General features: G+C 35.7%; 1 protein-coding gene across 1 annotated transcript in view; it reads left to right on the top strand.

Annotated features, from left to right (window-relative positions):
• The window catches only part of LOC104114059 (large ribosomal subunit protein eL19y), an 88192-nt gene extending 68415 nt beyond the window's left edge, over window positions 1-19777 (top strand). Inside the window, exons 2-6 of the mRNA XM_070196492.1 lie at window positions 16964-17078; window positions 18451-18573; window positions 18956-19269; window positions 19443-19507; window positions 19589-19777. Coding sequence (XP_070052593.1) covers window positions 16967-17078; window positions 18451-18573; window positions 18956-19269; window positions 19443-19507; window positions 19589-19613 — 639 coding nt within the window. The 5' untranslated portion in view covers window positions 16964-16966 and the 3' untranslated portion in view covers window positions 19614-19777. The remainder of the gene's footprint in view (window positions 1-16963; window positions 17079-18450; window positions 18574-18955; window positions 19270-19442; window positions 19508-19588) is intronic.
• Window positions 19778-20316: the final 539 nt, after the last annotated feature.

The following is a 20316-nucleotide window of genomic DNA, read 5'->3' as shown; positions in this document are numbered from 1 at the left end:
AAATCATGTTGATCGTCAAATGATGAGGACTTTCTCCTGCTTTCAAAGGTTCTGCATTATCACGATCGCGACCGTAGTTGTTTTTAGCCCGATCGCTTAAGAATTCTCTGAGATGCCATTCTTCAGCAATATCGCCACCTCCCCGCGCAAATGTCGGTTAGTCCCTTGTCTAGTGGTTGTTGGTCCCATGGTATTCGCACCACAAATTAGGATCCCTCTGACTAGGATCAGATCTCATTGGCTTCGGTAACCGTGCCTCCTTAATATTCCTCATAGCCGACACTAGTTCCACTACACTGACGTTGAAGTTGTATTTGGATAGCCTGGGGTAGGAGGAATCCCGGGAACCCGATATCTCCTTGTCCAGCAATGATCTGTTATTCCGACCGTGATCAGCTCTCCTATCGGAAACGAATCTATCCGCCGATCGGAAACCTCTAACGCATCCTTCGACCTAGGGCAAAAACCGACCTCTGGAAGACCGTCGATCTGTGTCGAAATCATCCTTTGATTTCTCTTTATTCTTCTCCCGGTCTCGACCCTTGTTTGATGCTCGAAAATGGAGCTGATCATCCTCAATTCTTATGTTTGACTCTTACCGGTTGTGAACATCCGCCCATGTTGTTGCCTGGAATTCAAGCAGACTCTCTTTCAACTTCCGTGAAGCATCGAAACTTCTCGGATTCAGCTCTTTAGTAAATGTTTCAGTTGCCCCTTCGTTCGGTACGGCTGGTAGCAACATCCTTTCTTTCTGGAATCTGGTCACGAACTCCCGCAGCAATTCAGACTCTCCTTGTGCAATCCTGAATATGTCAGCTTTTCGAGCCTGTACCTTTCTGGCCCCAACATGGGCTTTGATAAAAGAATCCGTGAGCATCTCGAAGGAATCTATTGAGTGTTCGGGTAAGAGCGAATACCATGTCAAGGCCCCCTTCGTGAGGGCCTCCCCAAATTTCTTCAGTAAGACTGACTCAATCTCGTGCGGAGCTAAATTGTTCCCTTTCATCGCCGTTGTATAGGTGGTGATGTGATCCTGAGGATCCGAAGTTTCATCATACTTCAGCACATTTGGCACCTTGAACTGCTTCGGGATCAATTCTGGTGTCGCGCTTGGTTTGAACGGCAACTGGGTGTATTTCTTTGAGTTCGGTCCTTTCAATACTAGTGCTGTACCCGAAATTTGATCTATTCGGGCATTTATTTTCCTTATAAACCGCATGAGTTCGGTTTTAAAGGGATCATTCCCATTTTTGTTACCAGATCCGCTACTATTCCCCCGGCCCTGTCGAAGCCAACTTCGCCCCTCGGGGTGTTGTTGTCGACCCTCTGTGTTGTTTGGTTTGCGGGAGCACCGGGAGGAACTGGACCTCGTCTATTTACGTTGTTGGAAGCACCTGACAACGCTTGCCTCAACTCTGTCATGACCTGATCATGTCATGAGAGGTGGTCCATAATAGGCTTTTGTTGCTCCCTCAGGATCCTTACTATTTCATCGACGTGCTTGTCTTCAGCATCATTAGGAGTTGCCTCTCGAACATGTCGTGGATATTGCCGGCCATGGACCGGCGTGGCCTCATCCCCCTCTTTGCGAGTATCACTGATCGAATCTTCGTGCTGAGGTTGATTTCCTTGGGCCTCAATATTGTGTGCGACGTTGACATCGTTGTCTGCCATTTTCTATGATTTTCCTAAGAACAAAGAATCAAACAAACTTAGTAATAGATGCAAGGGTCAACTCAATTCACAATTGTCTAAGCCCCACGGTGGGCGCCAAACTATTTACCCATAAAACGGTACCGTTGAATTTGTACGTTATTTATAGACAAGTGAATCGATTTGATCCCAAAATTATAAATAAATTAAACAAGAATGTAAGACTTAGCATTGAAATTGAGATAAGACAACAGAAATCATGGTTCCGAGAGCAGAGCTTCCGGAGGCAGTAGTAACGATATTAATAAGCAAGAAGATAAAATATTATTGAGCTTTGAACAGTATATAGCATAAGTTTGTCAGAAACTTCCTCCCTTACAATAGCTGCTGAGCTCACTATTTATAGTTGTACCTAGAGAACAAGGTCCTAGGATCAAGCCCCTCTTAAATGGCAATTATGGGGGCCAGTGAAGAATGTGTAACGGCAGGCCATGAATGTCATATTTTCTGCAACAGGTTATGTACTTAATGCTATAGAATATTCTCCATTAAATGTTACCGGGTGGCAGACATTTATTTTGTCTTTATGAGCAATACTCCCTTCGGGAACAAACGAGATTGATGTCCTCGGACTCGACTGCCATTTGCTTCGCTTTCCATCTTCCTTCGACTCCACGTGTTGCTTTATTATGCGATTTAATATGAATATATTTTACCATATACAACATTTTTATCTTTTCAATATTCCATGATCTCTTAATTTATGTCCACAAGTTTGTGCATACTAATTCTCCTTCTATTATCTCATTCCGCACAAAAATTTGAACAAAGCCAAATATTATTTATCACAAAGAAAAAAGAGGATTTGTTGTTCAAGAAATTAAACCTCCCGAAAAATAATCGTTTATACAAATCAGAGATGTATCCAAAAATTATTAAAAGTTTTTATCTGTCAATGCTTTTAAGTTGAATATATATGTACTGAGATGATACATAACCTCTATGGGATATGATTTCTTTCTTTATTAAGTTAGTTAAAATTGGATCAACAGTTATTATTTTCAAAAACTTACATTTTAACTTTTAATATATATATATAACTTAAATATAATTTTTAATATAATAGTTATGTGATCTTTTAATGTTTTATATTCATGAAGATTAAGTACACGCGCAACGCACGTAACAAAAGACTAGTTGATTTGAAAAATAATTAATCCCATCGAAATATGACGTGTTTTTAGTTGAAAGGGATAGTTGCCGTTGTGCTTTACCGCCACAATGTCAAATTGTGATTTACAAAATTGATTAAGGGCATGTTCGGAAAACCACCTAGAAATTGGATTTGAGTGTAATTTGGTGTAATTATATAGTTTGACATGTTTGTCTGGTCAATTAATTACTTGGTTAACATGAAATTTGATATAATTGAAGAGATGTAATTACACTCTCATATTCTCAGGGGGAGGAGGGGGGAGGGGGAGGGGAATTAGTGGTAATTACACAGTGTAATTATAAGATTACTTTTAAATTTCTTTCATTTTTGTTTTTATTTTAATTTATTTTCTTTATAACTTTTTATTTCTATTATTTTAATTTCTTTGTATTTTTATTGTTTACTTTTTAATTTATTTGTATTTTTAAAATATATTTTTTTGTATATTATTTATCTTTTATTTCTTAACTCTTCTTGTGATTTCATGTTATTGCTCGTATATTCTATTTCTTATTTGTTTTATTTTCTTCTTTTAGCGTAAATGCGTTATTATTCTAGTTTTTAAAACTACACCTCCTAATATTAGAAATAATGAGTCATTAACAAACTTGGCATATAATAAAATTTATTTTTATTATGTTGGAATTTTGACATATGTTAAACTATTTTATTTTATTTTATTGAATTTTGAAATTGTGTTATATTTATGGTTCCAATTTACTTGTTTTAGCAATATTGACTTGTTATTTCAAATTGCGTGTTGTTCATTTTTTAGTTAGAATTGATAGATTAGTTTTGTCAAATATTTAAATGATGTTCTTGTAACGACCCGACCGGTCATTTTGAGCATTTACACTCCTTTCAACTATTTGAAGTCTTGAATAACTTCCTACGAGGTATTATGACTTGTGTGAATTATCCGTTTTGGTTTTAAGGTATTTCGGAGTTAGCTTGGAAGAATGAACTTTCATGTTGGAAGCTTAAGTTGAAATAGTTGACCGGATATTGACTTATATGTAAACGACCTCGGATTTAAATTTTTATGATTTCAATAGCTCCGTATAATGATTTTGGACTTAGGAGTGTGTCCGAAAAATTATTTGAAGGTCTGTAGTGGAATTAAGCTTGAAATGGTGAAAGTTGAATTTTGAGAAGTTTGACCGGGGGGTGACTTTTCGATATCGGGGTCGAAATCTGATTCTGAAAATTTGAATAGCTTCGTTATGTCATTTATGACTTGTGTGCAAAATTTGAAATCATTCCGGATTGATTTGATATGTTTCGGCACAAGATATAGAATTTGAAAGTTCAAAGTTCATAGATTTTGATTTGAGGTGCGATTCATCGTTTTGATATTGTTTGATATGATTTGAGGCCTCGAATAGCTCCATGTTATATTATGGAACTTGTTGGTATGTTCGGACGTGGTCCCGAGGGCCTCGGGTGAGTTTCGGATGCTTAACGGATCGAATTTGGAGGAGGAGGAGATGAAGCAGCTAGGCTGCTGCTGTGATCGCACCTGCGCGAAAAGGGGCCGCAGGTGCGAGCTCGCGGATGCAAAAAATTAGTCGCGGAAGCGGAAAATGCATGGGCTGGCTAGGCGATGTGGGTGCGAAAAATTTTGCCGCGGGTACGAAGACCGCAAGCGCGAAGAAATTATCGCGGTGCGAATACCGCAGGCGCGAAGAAATCATCATTGGTGCGAAGACCGCAGGTGCGAAGAAATCACCGCGGGTGCAAAAATCCTGGACAGAATGTTAAAAACAGAGGGGTTCCGAGTTTTTCCATTTTTGGACCTTCAAGCACGGTTTTTGGGGCGATTTTGAGAGAGAATTCAAGGAAAACTTGAGGTAAGTCACTTGTGATCATTTCTACTCCATAATATTGAATTATCATCGAATAATCCGACTAGATTACATATTTTTGAGGTGTAAATCGGGGGTTTGAACCTATGGATTTGAAAATAAGATTTGAAGATTTGGAGGTCGAGTTGAGATCGAATTTTGGTAAAATTAGTATGGTTAGACTCGTGGTTGAATGGTTTCCGAATTTTATAACTTTTGTTGGGTTCCAAGACGTAGGTCCCACGGGTAAATTTTGAGCTAATTTTTGGATTTTTATTGCAAATTAATATTTTCTTATGGAATTAATTCCAATAATTTTTATTGACTGAATCAAATTAGTTGTGGCTAGATTCAAGGCATTTGGAGACCAATTCACGAGGCAAAGGCATAGCGGAGTAAAGAATTTACACGATTTGAGGTAAGTAACACTTCTAAACTTGGTTCTAAGGGTATGAATCCCCGAATTTGGTACGATATAAATTATTTGAAGGTGACACTCACGATAGGGGACGAACATGTGGACGTACACCATATAAATTGTGTCTTGAATAAATCTCGTGCAGTTGTAGGTTAAAGAATCATGTTATTATCTGAACATGCCACACGTGTTAGAGAAATTGAGCTGAGGCTCCTATTAAAGATCATGTTTAGGCTACGTGCAAATATTTTGGGACCCATGGGGTCGTGTTGTTGTTGAATTCATTATTCAAAAATATATATTTCACACTCGGTAATAATTGTCCATTGTGAGGATATTTATGGGATTGAGCCGCGTAACGCAGCATACCATAATGGCTTTATACATTATTATTATATGGATCGGGGCTGCCTGCCTGCAGCAGGCCTTATAGGCTTTACTATTATATGGATCGGGGCTGCCCGCCTGCAGCAGGACTTATAGGCTTTACTATTTTTGGATCGGGGTTGCCCGCCTGCAGCAGGCCTTATAGGCTTTGTTATTATACGGATCGGGACTGTCCGCCTGCAGTAGGCCATATTGGCTTTGTATTACGTTTGGGCTGAAGGAGCCCATCCGGAGTCTGTACACATCCCCAGTGAGCGTAGATGATCATCGATATTCGGGATGGACTTCTCAGGGCATGGACTTGCCTTACTTACTACTTATATATATATTTGGGATGTATTTTCCCAGGGCGTGGATTTGCCTTACTTATTTGTATTGTAATGAGTTTATCTTAACATGGATCTTGTTCGTATCATTTATATTTGGGGATAAATTATCTCAGGGCTGGACTGGCCTTATACGGTACTGGGTGACTGACTGTCAGTCGATGTGTATTTATATACTGGTTGGAACACCCCTGGGCTGGATTGGCCATAAACAGTATCGAGTGACCGGATAATTTGTGACCAATATTTACATGAGGTCTTTCTACTGAGATGTCATATTCTTCATATCATGCAGTGTTGATCTATTTCACTTGTACTGAGTTTAACTGTTAAATCTCAAAGCATATCTACATTTTGTACCATTATTTATACTAGATTGTACCTGTGGAGCTCGTCATTGCTTTCCGCCCAGAGGTTAGTCTTGTTACTTATTGAGTTAGTTGTACTCATACTACACTCTGCACCTCGTGTGCAAATCCAGGTGCTTTCGGACACGGAGATTGTTAGATTTCAGAGAACTATCAGTTGGAGACTATCAAGGTAGTTGTTTGGCGTCTGCTGACCTTGTCTCTCTTTCCTTCAGTTATTGTATTGTTCTATACTTTCAGACAGTGGTTTTTATCAAATCAGACATTGTATTCATATTAGATGCTCATGTACTCAGTGACACCGGGTTTTGAGAGTGCTAGATTTGAAATTGTGAGATTTCTTCCTCTGAATTTAATTATTTTGTTTTCAAATTTAAAAGATATGGTGGTTTATTGAGATATTCGACTTGCCTAGTATTGAGATATGCGCCATCACGACATGTGAGATTTTGGGTCGTGACAGTTCTGATATTATATATATAAATATTAATTTATTATATCAAAAACGCATTTCATGATGTTCTTACAAAATGTATATTTTTAGTTTTTATACTTAATTAAACTAAATATTATTAATTTGGAATTTATTTATATAAAATTATTTTTACAATATTAGTTATAAATATATGATTACTAATAATGTATATTCAAGAAAAAAATATGCATCTTAAGTACTAAATCTAATATCATTTATGGGAGTATATTTATTATATTAACTTTTTAAGTTTTGATAATTATTTCATTTAAAATTTAATTTAACTGTGTAATTACACTTGTGCAACCAAACAGTACGATTGTAATTACATTGTAATTACGTTATGACAAACAAACAGGTCATCGTAATTACTAGGTTATGTAATTACTACCCTAGTAATTACACCAATTCCAATTAAAGGGTGACTTTCCAAACAGACCCTAAAAAATTAAAAAGTGTCACATTCATTTGTCAAATGATTATGGTGACGATTGTTTCAAAAACTCATTTTAGATTATTTATTTTTTTAATATATTTTTCGCCAAAACTGTTTTTCAACCTAACACTAACAAAAAAAAAATCTCAGTTCTTATAAAAACTGAAATATTACTAAATCTTGACAGACAAAATCATTTGATACATGTGCTAGTAAAATGTAATGTTAACGAAGAGTCAACGAGATTGGCTTTTTCCTAACACATTCTAAATCCATATTGCAATTCACGTTTTTCAGTTTTGACAAAAATTTTATAAAGACTGCTAAATTTTAGTAGGCAACATTATCTGTATACCCGTGGTGTTAAGTACCCTATGAGTTTGTCCAACGCCTACAAATTGGCAAGTACACTATCGTTAACAATAACGGGGAGAAATTCATATTAACCTGATTTATAACTGCTAATTGAAAATTAGGTACTATTTTGATATTAGTATAAATTTAGCCACTTTTTCATGCGGTAATAAAATTTGAACAAAAATATCATAAGTCAAACTTCGAATAAATTCCAGCATAATATGTTAAGTTCGAACTTTTTATATATGGAATTCAGTGGTGGAACCAATATTTTCTTTAAGGAGAGCCAAAATATAAAGAAACAAACTCACCAAGAAGTCAAGGGGTGTCATTATATAGTATATATATATATTTTAAAAAATATTATCGAGCTATATAGTGTAATTTTTCGGCGAAGGGGTGTCGGTTGACACCCCTTTGGTGCATGTGCCTCGCCACTGATGAAATTTCAACATAATATGTTGGAGTTTAAAGTAGGGAGAATAGCCTAGTAAATACTTGTACTTGTTCGTGTTTGTCATCCCGGTCCTTTAGTCAAGGAAGTTTCATCAAAACACTTATAGTTGTTCAAAGTCAGTATTTTGAACCCCTCTGACCATTGACCATGCATATGTGGCAACTTAATTGCTGAGTTGTACAAAATGCATATATTTCACACGTACAAGGAGCGTGATTATAAAAATTTAAAATAAAAATAATTAAAAGAAAAAGGAAAAAAATTAAAAAAAATTAAAAAACATAAGTTTCTTTCTCGATTTTATCCCACTCCCTCCCCTGTTTATTTTTCTCTTTATCTCCCTCCCCCTTCCCGTCTTCCCCAAGCCCTTTTCCCATTCAATTTCTTTTTCTTTTGCTTCCCTTATCTTTCTTCCCCAAGCCCTTGCTCCATTTCTTTTTTTGTTCCCTTCTCGTTCTTTCCCCAGCCCCTTTTTCATTTCTTTTTCTTTTTCTTTTCAAAATATCTTTGATAGATCTGATTTTCTTTTGCATGATCCAGTTATTTCTTTGTTTGCCATTGTTTTTTGCTTTGTAAATACTTGTTTCAGTACAAAATCGTGCAATTTGATTGATAGAAATCTTTATTTTTTATTATTAGTGAAATCGTGAAGATGGATGGGAAGTGATGAGTGAAGAAATGAAGATTGTCGAAAATAAGAAATGAGTAACATAATTAGGTTGCTACTATGGCTAGCCTGATATGTTTTGGAGAAGAAGAAAAATGGTATAGATAAGGTATTTAGGGAGAGTGTTCATGGTGTTCTCTAGTGGCCAAGATGACAGTGATGGAGAAGGTGATGGTAGAGAAGAAAGAAAAATAAAGAAAAAGTTAGAAAAAGAAAAAAGATAGAAGTATTATTTCTTTTTTCATGTAAAATTAAAAAAAAAGGTGATGTGGCATATTTTATATGATGTGGACTCTAGCATCATGTGATTGAGAGACACGCGACGTCAAAGGGGTTTAAAATACTGACTTTGAATGATTATAAGTATTCGGGTAAAATTTTATTGAGTATAGAGACCGGGATGACAAATGCAAATAAGTAGAAGTGTTTGTTAGGCTATTCTGCCTTTAAAATATCCTGTATGTGAATTTCAGCATAATACAGTGGACTTTGAACTTTTACAAGTTAAACTCCAGCATAATATGTTGAAATTTGCATACAAAGTATCTTTGAAGTTTGAACTTCAATACAATGTGCTAGAGTTTTATACGCAAAAGTTTCATAATTCAACATATTATGCTGAAATTTTTTCGTGTTTGCTAAATGTATTATTGTCCAGATTTAATCTTCCCATAAAATAATAGTTATTTTTAATGACTTTATAAATAGAAAATTTTACCTCCTATAACAAAGCTTTACATCCTATTTATTATTAAAAAAAAACTATTTTAAAATATTATTTTCTATAGCTACCTTTTAGTTTTGGCAGAATACATAGATAGACACTTTAACTATCATAGAAATTCCACTTGAACACCTCAACTAAGCAATTTTTCACCGGAACACTTTTACTATACCTTTACTGCACCATTTTAACACGCCTGACCTGAGCTTATAAAAATATTTCACGCGTGTTATTACGCGTTGCCATCATAGATAATGTAATCAATGAATTTTTTTTATAATACCACATAGACTTCTTTGCCGGATAAAATCAAATATAATTACTCTCTTCCTAATAACCCTCTCATTTTTACACATTCCTGAAGACAAACGACCCAAAAAAAACCTAAGTCCCAAATTCGATTTCAGTAAAATCCGTCCAAAGCGATGCATGTCCATTGATTCTGCTTCGTTTTCGTTCGATATTCAGTGGTAATCAGTGCTATAGGTTGATATTTATTCGATTTACCTTATGTGCTTGAAGAACCATCATCAATCGAAGTGCTGAAATGTTGAAGTGCCGCTTGATACTCCTAATTGAAGTGCTGAAAGGGTAAGCCTTTTTAGTATTTTGTATTGTAGTCATTTTAGTGGTGAGCTTCTGTGTCAGTTGGGACCGATTTGGGACCACAATTAGGGTTTTTTTAAAAGGATTTTAGGAATATTAAAAACAGTGATGTCACACTTTATTGCTGTTAATTTTCACCATGGTGGTAACTTTATTCTTGACCATAACTTGAAATATGTGGGAAAACAAGAGGCGTTAATCGCTGATATTGACGAAGATCACTTTTCAATTCTAGAACTATTATATTACACAAAAAAATGGGATATGCTACAGTGGATGGCTTCTATTACCAAGACCCGAAAAATAAAAATTTTATCTATGTGGATAGTGATGCACAGTTATTTAATATTGTGTGTCACCTAGAAAAAAGGAGATTAGATACATTTATATATTCAGCATATTATTCTAGACCCTGAGTTAGTAGATCATGTGGCACCTACTGGACTTATTGGTGGTCCAGAAATATGTGTAACTGAAGTGAATGGTGCATCTGGGGAAACAAACATAGAAGAGAGGCAAGATATTTCTGCTGAAAATAAAGTGAGGGAAGATGTTGATGCTGAAACTAAAGTGAGGGAAGATGCTGTTGCTTAAACTGAAGTACGGAAAGATGTTGCTGCTGATTTAAATGGTGTAATGAGGGAGGAGGTTGTTAGGGAAGATGTTGCTGCTGATTTAAATAGTGTGTGTGTGGGGGGGGGAGGGGGTTGTTAGGGAAGATGTTTCTGTTGATTTAAGTGGTGTGGGGAGGAAAGAGGTTGTAGAAGGTGATGTTACAGATCTTGGTGGTGCTATTTCAGATCTGGAGAGTAGTAGTAACTCAGATTTTGATGTTGTACCAGAAGAAGATGATAGTGATGCTGATGAAGAGTTGATAACTGTCAGGAATGAAAAGAGAGCAAAGCTAAAGGTTAGAAGAAGGAAAAAACCAACTGTTCATGTAGAAGTACCTATAGGAGAAGGAAAAATAGATAGAGGTTTTGAAGACATCGGCAAGAACAAGGCAGACAAATATGCTAGTAAATTAGGGGGATGAGGACTATGTTGATAGTTCTGATATAGGTAGTGATAATTCTGATGATGAGCTAGATGTAGAAGCTGAAATTGGTGTTGATTTGCCAAGTAGAAGGAAGAGTACAAAGTTAAGATATGATCCAGACTGTGTTGTGGCTATTTTTGAACTTGGCATGATATTTGAGAATGTCAATCAATTTAGGAAGGCAGTGACTGACTATGCTATTGAATACCATGCACATTTGAAACTCAAACCTAATGAGCCAACTAGGGTGAGGGTGAAATGTAAATCTAAGATTTGCCAGTGGGAGTTATTTGCAAGTCTTGACAGGGATTCGGGGAATTTTATAGTTAAGAAGTATCATCCTATTCACAAGTGCACTCTAATGAACAAGAACAAGCTTTGTAATTCTAAGTATATTGTAAACAAATTCAGAGATAGGATCACTTCTCAGCCCTATATTAGGATCTGGGAAATACAAGAATTGGTTAGAAACAAATTGGGTTTATATATTGGTAGAACCATCTGTTACAGGGCAAAACAGATAGTTCTTAGGAAGTTTTTGGGGGATTGGAAGATGGACTTTGCTAGATTATGTGACTATGCTGATATTATTACATAAACCAATCCTGGCAGCACTTGCTTGGTCAAAACTGACAGAACTTCAGAGTCTGGAAAGAATCTATTTAAATATATCTATGTCTGCTTTGATGCATTGAAGAAAGGTTGGTTGGAAGGATGCAGAAAGATTATTAGATTTGATGGGTGTTTTCTAAAGGGAGCATGTAAGGGTGAATTGTTGGTAGCTATTAGGAAAAATAGGAATCAACAAATGTATCACATTGCATGGGATGTGATAGACAATGAGTCAAAAGCATATTGGAGTTAGTTTATAAACAACTTAATATCTGATTTGGAGTTAGGAGATGGAGCTGGATTAACAGTTATGTCTGATATGCAAAAGGTATTTTACTTCATCTCTACATTATGTTTTAACTTACTACTTCATCTCAACTTTCTGTTTTAACTTTCTTAGTCATTTCTACTTTTAGTTTTAAATTTGTAGGGATTGGTACCAAGCATTCAAGAGTTACTACCAACTTGTGAGCATCGAATGTGTTCTAGGCACATATGGTCTAACTGGTCAAAAACATGGAGAGGTGAGGAGATGAGAAAGCAATTTTGGAGATGTTCTAAGGCTAGTTTTGAGGTAAAGTTGAAAGAAGAACTGACTACTTTGGGAAAGCTTGGAAAAGGTATATGTGAAAGCTTATTGAAGTATAACAAAGAGTATTGCTGCAGAGCTTTTTTTCCTAGAACACTCCAAATGTGATATTGTAGAAAATAATATGCGTCAGACCTTTAATTTTTGGATATTGGCACCTAGGCACAAGTCTATTATTAGCATGTTAGAGGACATTAAATATAAAGTAGTTAAGAGACATGTTGATATGATAAAGTTTGCAGAGACTTGGATTACAAACATTTCTCCTATGTCAAGGGTGATTCTAAAAGAAAATAAGGAGTTTTGAGGAAATGCAAAGTTTTGTGGTTTGGAACTAATGGGTTTGAGGTTGATGATATGAATACAGATATATAGTGAACTTGAGGAGAAGAACATGCAGTTGTAGATCCTGGCAGTTAAGAGGGATCCCTTGTGCACACGCAATATGTGCAATCTATCACCAAGAAGAAGAACCATATAATTATGTGGATTACTGGTATAGAAATGAGACATTTCTCAAGGCATATCAATACTTTCTTGAACCAATCCCCAACATGAAGATGTGGTCTGACACTAATAGCATGGTAATTGAGCTTCCTGCACCAAAGCCAATGCCAGGCAGGCCCCAAAAGAAAAGAAGAAAGGCCAAGAATGAGCCTAAGAAAAAGAAGTATGGCAAGCTCTTTAAGTAAAGAGTTAAGATGACATGTTCAAAATGTCATCAAGCAGGCCATAACAGGTTTACATGCCAGTCAAGGGTAAGTTGTAATATTTTTCACCTTTTTATTCACTTCAAATGCTAACTTATATGTGTTATAATTGGAATTTTTTTAGGGTGAAATTGGAGAGTCTGCAAGTAGACAGTCAACTCAAGCAACTCAACAAAGCCAAGGAAGTCAAGCAACTCAAGAATCTACAGCAACTAATATAAGCAATGGCAGAGGAAGGGGAACCATCACTAGATTTGGCAGGGGTGCATTTTCAAATGCACCTCCAGCAACTGCTTGTAGAAAACTTACTGTTTGGGTTAAAAGAACAAGGGGAAGAGGTGCTGAATCTGCACCACCATCCCATGAACAGAAAAGGCCAATAAATATTGGTTTTGGATGTTACACCAACCTTACAACTGGAATGATTGTCATTAATGTAAGAACTGTCTATTCATAACTTCAACTTATTATTACTACCATTTTTATGACTAATCTATATGTTTTTATGTTAATTTCAGCTTGGTAGTTCAGGTGAAAGAGTTGTATCATATGGGACTAAGGTTGTGAAGGATACCAGTGCAGTCAATATTGATCTTAGTTTTAAACCTCCTGGGCTTAAGTTTAAAGGCAGATATGCTATAACTACTTTCTAGCAATAACAACTAAGTGCAAGAAACCAAATTGGATCTTCATCAACTCCCTCTTCAGTTGCAAGTCCAGCCCCTCCAGCGCTATAGTTGTGTTAGGATTATACTATTTTGAGTTTGAGTTCATGTCTTTTGCTAAGTATCCAGACTTGGATTGATTATTGTGTCTTTTTTGGGTCACTAGTTGGCACTACTTTAAGATGTAAACACTTTAGTTGTTTGAAATTGTGACTGGTGTTGTAAACACTTTAGTTGTGAATGTAATTTAAATGCTATTGCTAGCCTCAGTTTAAAGCATTCATGTATGTGCTTTTATGAAGCATTCAGTTTAAAGCATTCAATTTAAAGCATTCAGTTAGTAGCATCAGCAGCCTTTTGCATCAGTTATGAATGCAATTGCAGTGTTTTTTTTTGTTGCATAAGTTGGACTGTATGTGCTTGGTAAATATGGAGGATGGTAGGCTGCGATGGTTGTTTGTTATAACATATCGGTTGAGTTCATGTTACAACTTTAACATTTTAGCACTTTGAATTTCATATTTGAACTAATACATAAAAGGCAATTGCAGAAAAATTCTTTATTTCATTGAAATAAGGCCACATGCCACAATTACATTCAAACAAACTAGATACACCCAAAATATATCAACCACCATTACAAACACAAAATACAGCAGCTAAGACACAAAATATAGCAACTACTCTAACCACCAGTAAAACCACAACAACTTCAACGATCGATGACATAGTAGCAAACCCAAATAATTAGCATTATTACTATAATAGAAGCCAATTTCTTCCTCCATATTCTTGCTCGAGCCCTTTCTTCTTCAAAAGATTTGACCCTGTTAAGTAAACCCCAAATAACCTTATTCGCTTGGCTAGGAAACTCGTCGTCAACCTACCTAAAATAATTACATCTACCTTTATCCTTCAAAAAAAAATCATTCAAACTAAAATCGGGAACATAGCAAAAATAATTAATTGTAGTTAATTATCACTTACGTTTTTAATTTTGCATCCATAGAACCTCCTTCCAGGATTAGATGGAGACCATAAAGTTTTCAATTGGCATTCATGACTACAACGACATGAATCGACTCTTGGTGTGAGAGACATAATTGAGAGCTTAAGCCAAGATTCAAACACAAACATCGAGACTACTTTCAATTTGGAGAGAAGAATAGAATTTTTAAACTAAAAATTAAGAAAGGGTGAAGAAATAGGGCTGGATTTTTAGGGTGAATGGTGAAGAACTAGGGCTGGTAAAAGGGGATGAGGGTTTAATTATATTATGGGAAAATGGTGTATTTTACCGTTTGTATTGTACCGTTGAAATAGTTTTTGTCAGCATATTTTTATTGTTCACGCGCTCAAAAGCAGTGATATTCACGTTATTGGCATGTCAGGTCGGACGTGTTAAAATGGTGCAGTAAAGGTATAGTAAAAGTGTTCTGGTAGAAAATAGCTTAGTTGAGGTATTCAAGTGGAATTTATGTGATAGTTAAAGTGTTTGTGTGTGTATTCTACCTTTAGTTTTTATAGCAAAATATGTATTTATGGCCACTTCATACCGTTAAGCCATTAAATACGTTGTCTAATATTTTTCTCTCATTCTTTCAGTTTATTCTCTCCCAAAATTACCGTATCTTATTTCTCTCTACACAATCTCTCTCTCTCACAACGCCATTGTCTTCCCCATTGTTGAACCACGATTCTCCTTTATTTGCAGGTTCTCTCTCTAGATTGTTCTCAAACCCTATATCTCGATTTGCTGGATTTCATCTGTGTTAACAAGAGTTTCAAAATGTCTTGATCAAAGTTTCTAATATGAGTTGTATCTTTTCCCAAAGTGGAGCAAACATGGTCTGTTCGTATCTGAATTGATTTTGAATGTTGACATGCAAGAGGAAAGGACATATGAGAGGGTGGCAGCGGCTAATGAGATTACGATTTAGTTTGGGAAAATGGGTTAAACCATTCACATATAACAATAGAATTGTATTTGCACGTTCAACAGCAACCATTGAAGCCGAAAGGACAAAAATACGCAATGACCCTAATTGTAGATGTATTTATATGTATTCGGGTCCGCATACATTGATTTTTAGTTTGTACAGTGAATTTCTCTTCTTGTATTTAGATGTATTTATATGTATTCGATAAGGCATACACTGATTTTTTTTATTTTGTACAGTAATTTTTGACTGTTGTATTTAGATGTATTTATATGTATTTGAGTTCATAAAATAATATTTTTAAATACATTGTTAGTTCTATCATTTTGATATTATTCATCAATTAGTTATACATTCAATCTAACTGTATTCATCTGTATTTTCAACCTAACTATATCCATATGTATTTAAAACAACAATACAATAAAATACAGTAAAATACTCTCAATACAAATAGAAAATCAATGAATACAACTAATGAAATATACTCAATAAAGCAGTAATACCATGTATTAGAAATAAATAAAATATTGTGAATATAAAAATAAACTTGAATACATTGAACACAACAGTTAGATACAACAGAATACAAGTACTAGGTTTATTATGAAATATGCAGGCAGTAGATTACTATTACAGCTTGTATCCGGCATAAATACATGATGTATTCATATACAGAAAATCGAATATCAAAGTATTTCTGTAGATACTCGTATCAATTCCAAGCAAAACCTCGAACAATGTTAGAAAAAAAAACTCGAATTGTATAAGAAAAAAAAGGACTGAAACTCTGAAGAATGCTCTATTTTTTGGTGTTTAGCGTCTGATAAATCTTCTCATTAATTAGATTGATAATGTTGTGTGTTATAATTGATTTAGGCGAGTTATATTAGGAGTGTATCCCGTTAAATTAGAGTGTATCCCGTTAAATTAGCAGCTTTCCATTATTAAACAACTGAAGAGACCTATTATTATGTTGTATTCATGAATACATGGTATGAATATATGTGAATACAACGGCTGACAGCTGGACTGCCCTGGTTTTTAGCTGATTTTTGCTATTGTATTCATGAATACAGTAGCTCAAGTACACCGAAATACATTACCATAACAACTGAAAGGTAGCTACGGAAAGTAATTATGTATATGGTAGCTATAAGAAGTTAATAGCCACTAAACAATAGTCATTTTTGAAAATTTCTCTTATAAATACTACTATTTATTTTTCAATTATCAGTTCGAAAACTAAGCCCATGCTATGTCTTCTTTGAGATTTTCCGGTCTTCATCCAATCTTCATTATTAAGAGGTCCATCGGACTTGAGCCACAAAATTCTAAATGGGCCGGCCCATTTCCTAGCAAAGATAAAAGGACAAATAAGCCCCTTCCGAAAAACCCTAGGGCAAGAGTATAAAAGCGTCTTCTCTCCACTGCAGTTCATTTCTCCTTTGTTCGCAGCTTCGCTGAAGAGAAGAAAATGGTTTCGCTGAAGCTACAGAAGCGGCTCGCCGCTAGTGTCCTCAAGTGTGGAAGAGGCAAAGTTTGGCTCGATCCTAATGAGGGCAACGAAATCTCCATGGCCAATTCCCGTATGTTTCTCTTTTATCTATCTCTTTGTTTATTTGATCTCTTTAATCTCTAGTTAGCTTCTGCTTTCTTAAAATATTTATAGCAGATTTTGATCAGTTTAGCTCCAGTGAACCCTAGATTATGTTAGTAATGTTATCAATTTACTTTTTGGATCAACTTTAGACTTTGTCAACGAAAAAGCTGCGAGAGTCGTGAGACTAGCATATTAATTGTTTGCTTTTTCACGTTAAATGATGAGTTTTTCCGAGTGATGATAATTAGATTTGAGCTTCACAAATAGCCTGTGCTCAGGCTTGATGAAGAAGGATGGTTGTTGTAGGGTTAACAGTCTGAAATGTTTATACAACAGGTAATTACAGTTAAATATATTGATAATCATTATTTGATAATCTGATTAAAATGGTAACTGAGCTGCTATCAGTTTACACCAGTGTGTATAACTTGAATCCTAATATAATTATGCTGAACTCTCCGCTAGCTTTGGGGATAAATGATTCATTTAGCATATTGCAACTAGAGGCAGGGGCGGATGCACGCTTATAGTTACACCGCTTTGTCGAAATTTTGTACTAAATATATGTATTAATACTGTGAGGAAAGGCATAAGTAGAAAAAAATGACATCACTTGACATAAATTGTCTCTTGTTTCATTGATTTTGTCCTTGATTTTGCTCCAATAGTTCAAAGGCTCAAACCTAACTAGCACAATTTTTTTGCAAATATTTAAGAGAGCCTCTGTGGTTAAAAATTGTGATGAAGTAGAATTGAAGTCACGACCATTTCTACTTCAGACTCAACAAAACCAATAGACTAAGACTATTTCTTGTCTAAAAATATAATAATTAAAGTTATTATTCTCGTTTTTCTATAAATTTCGATACCACTTAAAAAAATTCTGGTGTATCCCCTGACTAGAGGTGTAGTTGATCGGCATTATTGGCAGATGTGGATAGGGTATGCGACACATTATTTTGCTGACGTTGTCGTTTTCTTAGCTTGTTTAATGTGGCTTAGTCAAGAGTGTTTGGACCTTGAGATGGAAATGTGATAGAGCCGCTTTACTATTATTTGCTTCTTTGTCTAATGTTTAGTTAGGACAAATGATATTTATGATTACTCAATCAACACCTGCACATGGAGTAGGTAGCAATTACTTGGTGGGATAGTCGAGTTGCACGTAAGCTGGCCCGTACACCACCGTCGGTAAAAAAAAAAAACTAGGAAAATTGAATATGTAGCTGTAACTAGCTAAATGTCCGAGCTTTAGCTGGTCATTTATAATCCTTATCTTGCTTTTCCTATGTTATTGTGACACATGTTTCCTGTGGTAATATCTGAATAATTGTTCCCTTCATTTACGTTTGGTGCAGGCCAAAATATCAGAAAATTGGTGAAAGATGGTTTCATCATCAGGAAGCCAACCAAAATTCACTCAAGATCTCGTGCTCGCAGAATGAAGGAGGCCAAGAGGAAGGGCCGTCACTCTGGATACGGTACTCTCCTAGTCCTGACATCTGATACTAGCTTGTTTAATGTTACTTTGGTTAATTTTATATGACATAATTCAATTCTTTAGGGTTGAGTCAGTTAACTTTCAATCTAACTTCGAACATTGGTTTCCCTTTTTTAGTTTACTTTTAAATTTTCAATTCAAATTAAAGAAGAATGTAATTAGGGGGTGGTATTTGGAGAAGAATGTTGACTATAAAAATGAGATTGAGGGAGTACAAAGCTGTACTTAGTATTTTTGTGAGGAGTTATTTTGTAGCATTTTTTGTTTGAATATGTCACTTTTATTTTTAATCCTGTATTTCTGATTTTTTTTTGTAAGTCTGATGAACAATTGCTGGGTAAAATTGCTTGATGAGCTCTCAGGTAAGCGCAAAGGTACCAGGGAGGCTAGACTGCCCACAAAGGTGCTTTGGATGAGGAGAATGAGAGTCCTTAGGCGTTTGCTTCGTAAGTACAGGGAGTCAAAGAAGATTGACAGACACATGTATCATGACATGTACATGAAGGTGAAGGGTAATGTTTTCAAGAACAAGCGTGTGCTGATGGAAAATATCCATAAAACAAAGGCTGAAAAGGCTAGAGAAAAGACCTTGTCCGACCAATTTGAGGCCAGGAGGGCAAAGAACAAAGCTAGCAGGGAAAGAAAGTTTGCTAGGAGGGAGGAGCGTTTGGCACAGGTATTAATTTGAGCTCAAAGCTAATTTTAATCTATGAGGAAGGCTTATTTTCACAGTGCTCTGCTCCTAAAAAGTTTGTGTTTCTAGGACATGTAGCATTTGCTTATGGAATTTTATCCTCTTTTAAATAGTAAGTGCTTAGGAGTTGAGCTTGTTTTTTCTCCATTTCTCAGGGACCAGGAGAGAGGCCAGTTCAACCTGCAGCTCCGGCTGCTGCCGCACCAGCCCAACCAGCTCAGTAAGTCAACTGCAAATATATTACTGTTAGTTTTTCTAGAGCTTTGTTGAAACTACATTTGATGAGAACTTGTCATTGCAGGGGATCTAAGAAGTCAAAGAAGTGAGCATGATGAATTGTGAGGGTGCCAAGCCTGCTTTTTGTTCTTGTTAGTATAACAGTTTAGCATGTTTGATCTGTTCCCTTATTGGTCTTTTAACTTTGGAAGACAACGTTACCTGTACGAATTTGGAAGCTGGTTTAAAGTTTTGATACCTTGTTTCTCAGTGATACCTTTTACTCATGTTTTGATTATATATTCAACTTAGTTGTTTTGCGTCGCATGGAATGTAGTGAGTGAGCAGCTATTTGGGAATCGATTTCTTCTCAGCTATTTTGCTAGTTGGAACTCTGTTGATGTGGAAGATAGTGACCTTTTTGAATTAATCATTTGCTGTGTTCTGGTTGTGGCTGGCAAATTTAAGTCCGTAGCATGTCAATGTTACCGAAAGGCTTGGAGAATCTGAGTTTGTATTTTAGTTCATTTTCCTGTTGCAGTATCTTTTCGGTACTTACACTGCCGTTAGTAACTTGAGCTTGAAGAGCTTGCAATTGTGTGCCATACTAAGAGTGAAGATTGAATGACTTCTATTCCTGTGCTATAACGGTTTGATGGGGAAAGATCAATTGAATCACGTTCTACAGTTAGTGAACGTGTGTTTTATTCCCTTGATAGGTGAAACAAGTCTGTATTATGGTGTACAGCTATGTGTTTTAGAAAAATAGCCTGTGGGTTCTGAAAAAATAGATGCTATATCCACCTTGCTGGC

The sequence above is a fragment of the Nicotiana tomentosiformis genome, chromosome 2 (assembly GCF_000390325.3).
Source record: "Nicotiana tomentosiformis chromosome 2, ASM39032v3, whole genome shotgun sequence".
NCBI classification, from domain to species: Eukaryota; Viridiplantae; Streptophyta; class Magnoliopsida; order Solanales; family Solanaceae; genus Nicotiana; species Nicotiana tomentosiformis.
This window is presented reverse-complemented; position numbering and strand designations above follow the sequence as displayed.